Here is a 10,841-nt window from a genome sequence, read left to right as displayed (position 1 = left end):
GTTGCATACAGAGTGACTACTGGGTCTGAACCCATCTACCTAAACTCCATAATACAAACTTACATTCCTTCTCGGCTGCTACGCTCCTCCAACGAACGCCGCCTGACTCTGCCATCCCTTCACACAAAGCAATCCCAGTTCCGGCTGTTCTCATCTGTGACACCACGATGGTGGAACGAGCTACCACACGCCATCAGAGCAGGGGCGTCCCTCTCGAACTTCAAGAAGCTCTTGAAAACTCATCTCTTCCGAGAACACTTCCTCTTATAACACCTCTAACTCCTAACCCCTAACATGCACTTCCTGTGCTCTTCTTCTTCTATCCCCTACAATTATCTTGTATTGAACTCTTACTTCCTTCCCTAGGTATTTATCCCATTGATGTGATATGTACTATGAGCTCTTAATAGTATTTATTGCTGCTCTTACTAGTATGTATTGTCAAATGTAGATCTGTATTTGATGCTCTGTTGATGCTTATATGTTGTTCCTCAAAATGTAAGTCGCTTTGGATAAAACGTCTGCCAAATGAGTAAATGTAAAAAAATACTTGTATTATGAATTAATAACTGCTGATTATTGTAATATGTTACTACTATTACCTACCATTCATAGCTTTTCTTTTTTTCCTATTTCTTTGTGAGAAAATGCAGCATACGACCAGTTCCCCCAAACCAAAAATGAGTCTAAAGTAATGAGAGTTAGCGCAGTGTCTTAATAATGAAATACGCTGATTTTACAAACAAGGATCAATAAAACAATAAGACGACTAAGTTGGATGGACACACTCCCAACTTTATGTATTCACTCTGTTCGTCTCAACACGCTTCAATATTCTGTCTTTTCGTTTCCCTCTGGGGCCACAGTCTCATTCGGCTTTGATCCATTTCTTCAGTTCAAAGACTCCACATAGTTCCTCTGAAGTCTGCAGCATATAAACCAGAGCGGTGTCGCCTGCGCTCTCGCAGCTCTAAAAGGTCCTCCAAGGCAGACTCGTCGACAGAGAGTGAGGGGTCTCCTTGAAGAAGACGCTTCTTGGATCTACAGGGCCGGCTGATTTTCACTGAGGAGCAGGAGGAAACAGAGGACACTTGCCCTGCTGAGTGACCTTTTTGACATCCGAGTTCTTGGCCTTTCTGTCCACTGATGACGTGAGAGCAACTCAACTTGGGAGAGCCAGGCAATGAAGGAGCTGTAGTTGCATGAAAACGTCCTAATTTTCCATATACTACACAGGAGATGCTTTAAGGAGACAGAAGCAGACAATCAGCATCTTTTATTAAAGATGTGTATGCAAAACACTTTTGTCTAATACGTCTTCCTGATGGCTCTCTCTGGGTGTAATCCAGACAAATGAATAATTCAACAGATCAAATGAAGGAGTTTGAATAATCCACTGCAAAACATGTAGTGAGTCTGCTGCCCGACTCTATTACCTTCAAACTGCACTGTCACATTTATGAAAAAGAAACCCATTTCCCCACAACACTTCTCTTGCCACTACCCTGACTCGTGTCTTCTAGAGAGATTATGATCTTTTAACACCCATGGGTGTCATGCCGGTGCGGTCACATTTCACACCCTATGTGGTTGCCACCTAGCCCAATGCTTCCTCTGTTAACAACTGAGTTCTTCTAAAGTGACAACAAAAGCAATGAAGATGACGTCGTAAACGACGCAAAAATATTTAAAACATCTGTTTAAAAAAACATGAATTTAGTGAGAGGAACTTTTGTTTGTTTACAAGAAAACTCCACAGCGCACCTTTTCAGTGGAGATTGTTTGGTCAGCTGCTGTTTTCCAAGGTCAAGAACAACTGTCAAGCTCAAGCTTATTCGTTTACGCCGTTTTAATATTAAATATTTTAACACTGAAATATGGATACTCGCCTCATGAATTCAGTTAAAATCAAACTTAACCTTCATGTTTGTGAACCATTTCTGACGGAAGAGAAAGTGCGTGTGTGTGCAGACAAAATGAGGCAGAAATCAACATTTTCCTCATATTGTCTTGTAAACGTTTTTGCCTTTATTTTCTACATTTGGATCAGCTCAGTGTGGAAGCCTGGACATGTCACTTCAACTTCAAATCCCCCCAACTCCCCCTCCCCTCCCCCAAGATCAGAACAATCATTATGCTCCCTCTGTTTCACGATCACAATCAAACTTTCACATCTTCACAGTACAGACACTCGCTTAGACATGAAACAACAACAAAGATGAACCCGGTGTCCTATGTGTAAACCCTTCCTCCACTGGAGGAAGGCGAAATGGTTAAAACCTTGATGAAGTCACCTCTCCAGCCCTGACTCGCAGAAGCAGGAGTGATACAAAAAACAAACCAACCAAAAAAAGAAAGCATGATGGTTGAAATGAAAATGACAGACTGATGTAACTGTTCAGCTGTCTGGTTCACTGAGATACGAATAGTGGAATCTTGCAAAGCTTGCAAAGTGAGATATGTACTTATGGATTAAGATATGTATGCTGCTGCGCTTTGTGATCCACAGTTCAACCATTCACTCCCTTCTGCTCCTTTCAATTATTATTCTGTCCCTGATTAAGTCTCCTAACACACCTCAGCGATGACTCTGATATTCTAACAACTGCTCTCCAGGCTTCCTTTTCCTGCTGTTTGTGCGTCCTCAGGCGAGTGCAGAGACTCGGCTCTGTTTAGAAAATAAAAGCAGCTTTTACTCTTTTGTACAACGGACGCAGGGGATGCGCTGATCTGCTGTCAGTCTACACTACGGGCTCTGGTTGTCCAACAGCAAAGGAATCTGAGAGCTGTTTGTTCTAGTAAACAGGGAGCTGATGGACTGGGATTAGTACTGAAGACACACACTCTCTCTCTCTCTCTCTCTCTCTCACAGGCACACACACACACACGCCGATGCTTTCATCCACACACTCCACTGGAGGAAAGAAGCCCTTGGAGTGTATTTTTTTTAAGAGGTCATTGAGAAGATATGAGAAAATGGATTAAAGTAGCAGGCTAGTGCAGCCTTTTCCTATATGTATACAGGATGTGTGTGTGTGTGTGTGTGTGACTATGTAGTGCCGTATGGGAGACTTCCCTATGGTTTAACACTACATTAGGCAGTGAACATCAGTTACATATGCAGAGTCCTCTGTGAGTGTGTTAGCACTATGTTAAACACCTTTAAAGACAACAGAGACGGACAGACAGACTAGGGTTACTGCTCTGTGGCACTCTCACAGGACTGTAGAAACAGACAAAACCATGTAAAAACTGGACATAGAAATCTCAAGATATCACAAACATATTCCTCTATCTCTAGATCTCTGCCGATGGCAGACGTTGAGTCCTCGTGGTCGGTCCTCTTGTTTATTTTATGTGCAGCCCCTTAGGAAATCCCTCAGTGAGGAGGCTTCAGTCTGTAGGATGAAATGCCGAGGAGTGACACCAGAGGGAGACATACACTGCTGCAAGACTGTAGGAGGGGCTCTGACACACAGCATCCACATGACAGTCTCTCACTCACACACACACACACACACACACACCACACTCTCACTCACTTGCCCATGCATGCTTCTTCATAAGAGTTCAGAGTTAATTTTCAAAATCCACTACAACATTAAATAAAAAAAAGAAAGACATCAACAAGGAATTCAGCCCCCTTCTCAAAGCATACATTCATCTCAGAATTCACATTCACACACAAATAAGGGCACACACTCTTTCATAAGAGGCAGTCAGTAAACGTTAAGTGATGAGCTGAGGGATGGACTGCTTTGTCCGGGGAAGCTGTGAGTGCAGAACTACGACTCCGCCAGCCAGTCTCATATTCACGGCCAGGAGCAAGCCACTCAGTGTGGTTAAAATCTCTTTAAAAACAAAAAACAAACATAAAGCAACAGCCATGTTCTCCTGGAAAGAGTCCTTCTTCTCTGCTCGCTACGAGGAGGGTCAAACACTCTCCTCCCTCTGATCTCCGGCAGAGGTAGTACCGTCCAATCCCACCTCCTCTCGTCCCGCATCCCCTTCATGGGAAGTCTTTCCTTTCCTGGTGCCCAATTTTTAATAAACAGTCTGTTCCCCCGATTGCTTACTCTGGGCCGCTGTGTGTGTGAGTGTGTGTGTTTGTGAGTGTGCGGAGTGTGGTCAGAAGACCTCTGGTAGTGTGACGTTGCGGAGTAGCCACTGTTGGGAGCGTGTGTGTGTGCAGTCTCTGACGCTGGGCACCTGGCTGTCCTCCTCGCTGGCCTTGTCCAGACACTGGTTACTGTTGACGTGGATCAGGGTCAGCTTCTGCACAGCAGAGAGTGAGAGAGAGTGAGTGTGAGTGAGTGTGTATGAGAGGGAACGCAAATCAGGCTTTTGACTGGTTCACTTGAATTCACAAGGGCATGTACATAAGTATCTATTCACACAGTGTATCTGTAGACAGAGCTCTTTTTATTTATTGCAGACTTTAATTATGAAGCTCGATTTAGTTGGCTGAGCTCTAAGTGTGAGGAATGCTGTGGTTGAGTTGGGTAAAAATGACAAATCTGATTTGTAGTTTACATCTAAACAAACTTTGGGGCATAATCAGCACCTCATTTGTGTTTAGCCAAATTTTTCTTTTTTTACACGGGATGCTATTTCTGAGTTGTGCGCATTGCAGGAGGAACTTTTATTTTTAAACTAGAAAATGCAGTGTTCAGTGTCTATTTGCAACAGGAAATACTCACGATCAGTGTGTTTCAGAGGGTATTTGTATGTAAAAATAGACAAAAACTTATTTCTTATGCTCCTAACACTTAAGATGTGTTAAATGCAGAGAACGAATTTCACTAGATGTTGTACGGTGTATGACTGTACAGTATGTGACAATTTGAATGATTTTTATTTCACCAGCATTATTCTTGTTTTTTAAATATTTTTATCATTAGCTTCTGGAATTTATAACTTTCCAGGCTTTCCTGTACCTTTCGAGACCTGCATGAGAACCCTCGGTGTATGTTAGTATGTGTGCATGTGGGGGTGCTGATGGTGCAGTGGTCTTATCCACTGCACCATCAGCACCCCCTTTGCCTTTGGTGTCCCTGAGCAAGACACTTAACCCCTAGTTGCTCCAGAGGCATGCAACCTCTGACATATATAGCAATTGTAAGTCGCTTCGGATTAAAAGCATCAGCTAAATGAATAAACGTAAATGCATTTACTCTACCAGTAAATCATTTTATTATTTCCTCCTTCCTCCACTCACCACAGGGTCATACTCCCAGAGCTGGTTGCCTTTGAGGTGATGGCACTTGAGCATCATGACGGGTCCATTTAGCTTGGACACATCTAGGCACAAGTCGTCTGTCCTGATCTCCTTATTGGCCGTGTAGGAGAAAACCTGCACATCACACAAAGAATTTTAAAGCAAATCTTTCTTCTCCTCAACATTCTCACTTACTCTTATGATTACTGCCAGGAAGGAATGAGCGTAATATCACTGTGGCTAACAGTGTTGACAGTTTTGTCTTATTTTGTGTCAGTATTTGTTTTTTTATGTTATAATTTTTCCCCATCTGTCTTGGTCCTCAGATACCTGGTTGCCTCCCATGCCGTGGCAGTTAAAAATGCCAACTTTCTCATTCTCTTTGCGGGCCATGTTGTCCAAGCACTGGTTGGTCTCCACATTGCGGATCTGAACAGAATAGACACAGAAAACACTTCAAGCAACACCATCAGTACATAGTCAGATAGTGTACGTGTGTGTGTGAGAATGAATGTACCTCTCCAAGGGAGTAATAGTGCCTGGGGATCTGGGAGTCAGGGTAGACGTTTTCCAAGTACCAACTGAAGGGTTTACACTGAAGCTTTTGTCTCAGAGCCGAGCGAGACGTGATGTCACCGTAATCCACTTTGGTCACACCTGGACATACATAGGCATAGACACACACAAACACAAACATGTAGGTTAGTAATTATGGCACCAAACTACATCCATACATCCGACGTTTGCCGAATGGCTGTTAAACTCATTTTTCCATATAAGCATTATTTAAAAGGTGTTATTGGTAAAGTAGAATGAGAAAACACAGTGATTTGATTTGAATTTCAGAGCTCACCTATCTGGTGAAATACCTAAAAAAAGCCTATGTTAAAGTGACACCTTGACTAAGATCTCTAAACTTAAACTTCTATATATTGGTGGGGCTTGCTCCTTTGCAGAGGGCAGCAGCTGTAGTCTGCTTGAATTCATGACTAGTACATATCCCATAAAAACCCAGTTTGAGTTGAAAAAAGTTCAAACATTTCAAACCAGCCTTGCAGGATGATCCCCTTCTTGGTTGTCAGAACTGATAGTACGTATTAAGTACTGACTGTTTGTTTGCGCAGTATGATCTATGTTTGTGTTGCCTGCCTCCATTAAGAATGGAGACAAAATCTCACAGACAGAAATAATCCTTAAACCAACCTATTATCTCAATTGACAACTTTATGTTAACAGCTTCGATCAGCCACTACTGCTAACGTCTTCTGTGTCGGACACATCATTTACTACTTACTGGGCATGGAAAAATAATACCCTTCCCAAACTGAAAACAGCTAACATGAACACAATGTCTGAATAATGACGTGAAAACGAAAATGACAGTTCAGTCTAACCATCAGGCTACGTGCTTTAAGTGTTGAAATCCCTGCAAGCAGGTGGTTAGGTGTTAGAATTACAGCAGCTATTTCTTTCTTTGCCTGTAGGGGGTAACATCAATATGTCTATAGGTGCGTTTGCCTTCATGTGCCGCTTCGCATGGCTGACTTAACGTGATGCATGCTAGTTAGAAAATTTGTCTGAGTTTCGCCGGCGATGCAAAACTTCACCATGCCACATGACATTAAAATCTCCCAGGAGCAAGGTGGCTGCAGTTTTCTGAGTCTGACCACAGTTGCTTTTCTCCAGCTGCGCCATGTTGGAATCACCTTTTGCCTGATCAGTCATTGTTCTAAGCTCACACGCTCTACAGGAGGTAGAATGTGTCCGACTTGACGGCAGTGTTTATATACCCCGCCCCTGCAGTCGCCTGCAGCTCACATTTGGCTATCAAGTTGCCGAAAGTCATCTTGAACGCATAGAAATGTGTAGGACTACACTGCTGCTGCTTTCCTTTCTTGTACTTTTAGATCTGGTTTGACAATAACAGAACAGCTCCCCCTTGTGGACAATCTGCAGCCTGCTAAACAAAAAGTGAGTGACTTTGAGAGCGAGTTCCACGAGGTGCTTCACATCTGAAAATATTTACATTTTTTTTGGTCTCTCCTTTTGCCAGCTTGTGTGTGTGTGTGTGTGTGTGTGTGTGTGTGTGTGTGTGTGTGTAAAGAGATGCTTAGTAGCGTGAAATTACTCGTCTCCCTGCGTCCCGCACTGTTGGGTCACCACTGCAATATCACACTGTCACCGGGTTAATGGATAGATCACACCTGCCACGGAGATTAGCCTCCACACACGAGCACATACATGCATACTTGCATGAGCACAATCACACACACAATCACGCGCACACACACCCCTTTACTCACCAGGTGAGATGATATAGAAGAAATTTTTAAATTCATCCATCCACACTTCTGCCAAGCGCCGGTTGTTTTTGTTGATGATCTGTCCCGTTCCTCCTGGAAACGTGTAGGGTGTTGCCTTTCTGAACACGTGACCCACGTGAGAGCATGTAACGATTTCTAGAGTCCCACCGCACTGCCAAATCTGTGAAGAACAAGCCTCCTCAGCACACATATATGGGGAAGAATAGACTGTACGGCCTGAAAGAGCAAAGGCTGACCTGTGAACTCTGACGCAGATTGATCCTGTCTGTGTTGTGACAGTCTGAATAAGTTTGATTGCCAGTCAGAATGACGCCTCATAAAATATTAGTCAATTCAGCTATTTAGTCAAAGAAGTCAAAAAGTGTAATGTGCATGTGTGTGAGCAGACACTCACTCCTGAATGCCTGCCAGTGCATGGAAGAATACAGTCATGTCACTTGGCTGCGGGTGTGTTTACTCACTCTGAAAGAGATTTCCAGGTTCTCTCCACCCCAGATGTCCATGCCTGCGTCATATGTGCCGATCTCCTGGAAATAATCTCTGTCAATGGAGAATAAGCCGCCCGCCATGGTGGGAGTCCTGGACAGAGAGGGGAGCCCAGGGTAACTAACAAGTGAGGTGGGTTAATGCCACTTAATTCACTAAAGGCCTGCTTTCACAGTATCTACAGATCCCATAAGAGTTTTATCTTTCACCACTTTCACTCCTTGTTCTTTTTTCCTGTTTTCTCATCCCGTTTTAATGCTCACTTCTCTGTTGGTTGAGTCACTATTTAATGGCCTCAAAGCCTCTTCCTTTATTTCTCCCCAACAGAATGGCTTCCTCCTTTGTAGGTCAGGCTTATTTACCTTACTGCCTGTTTTTGCTTTCATTTGACATCCAAGTTCCCTTACCAACACACAATACCTTGCATACAAATGGACAAACATGGATGAAACACATCCTGAGAGCAAGTAACGGTTTGCTTGGAGCACTTGAGTGAGAGTGGGAAATAATAAGCAACACAAATACTAGCTTTTTGAACAACACAGATGTTGCTGAACAATCAGACATAGGATCTGTAGAATTAAAACAAAGTGCTGAATTATGGCCACATTAATAATAGATGTCTGTGTGCTTTTTATTTTTACTGCAAACATATGAAAGCTCTCCAAACTCATAGGCTTACAATTAAATCGCTGTTTTTACAAGATTCAAAGACATCACAGTAAAACAAACAGAACCTACTAATTAGTGGGAATCCTTAAGATGTACTTTGCAGTGCAAAACAATTTCTAATTAAAAGACATTTATCTAAACAGTGAATGTGTATCACTTACAAAAAGTTACATAAAAATAGGGTTTATTGCCTAAACCCCACTGTGCACTGAAATAAACACAGATACTGCTACAATAAATAGCAACAAAAACGGCAAATACAGGTTATTATTTTGTACTAAGAATGTAAAACTTTAGTATTTCTCCATGGCAGTCATGCATTTATTTCCAGGCGATCCTGTAAAGCTTTTTGTTTGTTGGATTTACAGCCTCTAATTGACACAAGGTGATTTAATATGTTCAGAGCATTTTCTTTAAGTCTTCTTTAGACCTTGGATACGTTTTTTTTTATGCCCAATAGCTGTAAAGAAGAACTTTCCAGAGTGACCTCAGACTTTTGCACAGTACTGTAAATTACAAGGTAGCTGAGCTGGTAACAACCAGTTTAGCTGTAGAGGTTTCCTCCTGTACCGTCACTCCATGAGGCTCCTCTTAAGTGCGACAGCAACAGGCCTGTAGCTTGCTTCGCACTGGTTAATTAAGTCACATTAGCAGCCATTAAAGTCGAAATCACATCAGCGGCTGATTCTACTGCATCTTCTAATTTCCCACTGGCAAAATCTACGTGATGATGTGAGCTATATTCGTGCTTAACTGAAACCTAATACACTCATTCTGAAAACGTGCTTATGTGCAATACCATTCAAGTCTTCTTCAAATCATAAAAATGTAGCGCCACTTTGTAACAACACAGGGTTTATGTAAATATTGTCATTAGTGTAAAGTACTTTTACTTTTTAAAGTACTTAATTTCCTGCCCTGACACTTCATCCCATTTTTTTTTAGGCCACTTACAAGACACCCTTACGAAAATTTTGTCTCGCAGAGCTGTGAAAAACAATTGAAAACAGGGGCACGGAGTGTTATATAAGATGTATTATGTGTGTGACCTTGAATGATGGCGTCAAGCATGCTGAGAAACAAGAGCAGGAAGAAGACATGATGGATAGGCAGAAATAACCTCTTGATTTTAGTTCTAAAGCCTGAGCCATGACAAATGATGCAAGGAACAAAATTAAACAGAACCTTACTTAAAAATCTTGACTTCAAAAGTTCAGTCTGTTCTTTCAGGAATTCTGGCATAGTGACATTTTATGATTATTAACTGTGGTAAATTAAGTGTGACTTCTCTGCACACATCAATTGTGAATGCCTATAAGCAACGCTAAAACTCACAGTATATGTTATGTGAAAGAGCTGACTGACAGAGTTAGGGTGTATGATTCATGTGGTACTTTACTAATAATTCAATTTTGTCCCTGTAGTCAAATTCTCTTTTCACTTGACCCAACTGAGAGGTCAAAGGTCATGGTTAGCTGACCCGGAGCTTACAGTGATTAAACAATGAGCTGAATAATACTTCAAAAAGGCGAATCTAACCCAGATTGTCCCATTTTAAAAGGTTCTTCCCGCTGCATCACCCACCTGACAGGCAGGGTGCGGTCTCCTTTACGGCGGTCCATCTCTCTCTGGGGTACAGGGTACCAGCGGAAGTTGAGCTTCCAGTTGAACCCCCCGTATGTCATGTCGGATCCTGCCATGTACTCAAACGTATCGTCACTGATTACGTCGATGATGGGGCACACCACAGTTCTCCTACAGCAAACAGAAACTCCATCAGCACAGACATACAAACCACGCACACATTTATCATAACCTCAGGTGGTCATCAATGCTTGTCTGAAAGGTGTGGCACCTCGAGTCCATTTAAACAATGAACCATGCTGTGACTTCCCATCAGCAATCACTCACCACACCATCTTAAAGCCTATGTGTTTGGTGTGGGTTTATATGAGAGTACCTGCTTGCAGGAAGCAGTTAACATAGAATGAGTAATTATACATCAAATTAACACAAGGACAAGCCCCCTGCAGGCTCAACAATATGTTATTGATTTTTTTATTTGTTCGCCAATGGTGTGTGGGTCGTTTTTGTGTGAGTATGTCTTACTTGTCATTCTTGATGCGGCCGAGCAGAGGCTC

At 42.4% G+C, this 10,841-nt stretch overlaps 1 protein-coding gene across 1 annotated transcript; it reads right to left on the bottom strand.

Moving 5' to 3' along the window:
* Positions 1-1,259: 1,259 nt before the first annotated feature.
* LOC119896339 (polypeptide N-acetylgalactosaminyltransferase 1) lies at positions 1,260-10,619 on the bottom strand. Its single transcript, XM_038709778.1, has 8 exons — positions 10,612-10,619; positions 10,285-10,455; positions 8,004-8,121; positions 7,522-7,702; positions 5,736-5,875; positions 5,549-5,647; positions 5,219-5,353; positions 1,260-4,275 (listed from the first exon to the last, which is right to left on the bottom strand). The coding sequence occupies exons 1-8, from the start codon at positions 10,617-10,619 to the stop codon at positions 4,129-4,131; spliced, it is 999 nt and encodes a 332-aa protein (XP_038565706.1). The 3' UTR covers positions 1,260-4,128.
* Positions 10,620-10,841: the final 222 nt, after the last annotated feature.

The sequence above is a fragment of the Micropterus salmoides genome, unplaced genomic scaffold, assembly GCF_014851395.1.
Source record: "Micropterus salmoides isolate LMB-PRFRI ecotype aquatic unplaced genomic scaffold, ASM1485139v1 Ms_hic_scaffold_940, whole genome shotgun sequence".
Lineage (NCBI taxonomy): Eukaryota > Metazoa > Chordata > Actinopteri > Centrarchiformes > Centrarchidae > Micropterus > Micropterus salmoides.
This window is presented reverse-complemented; position numbering and strand designations above follow the sequence as displayed.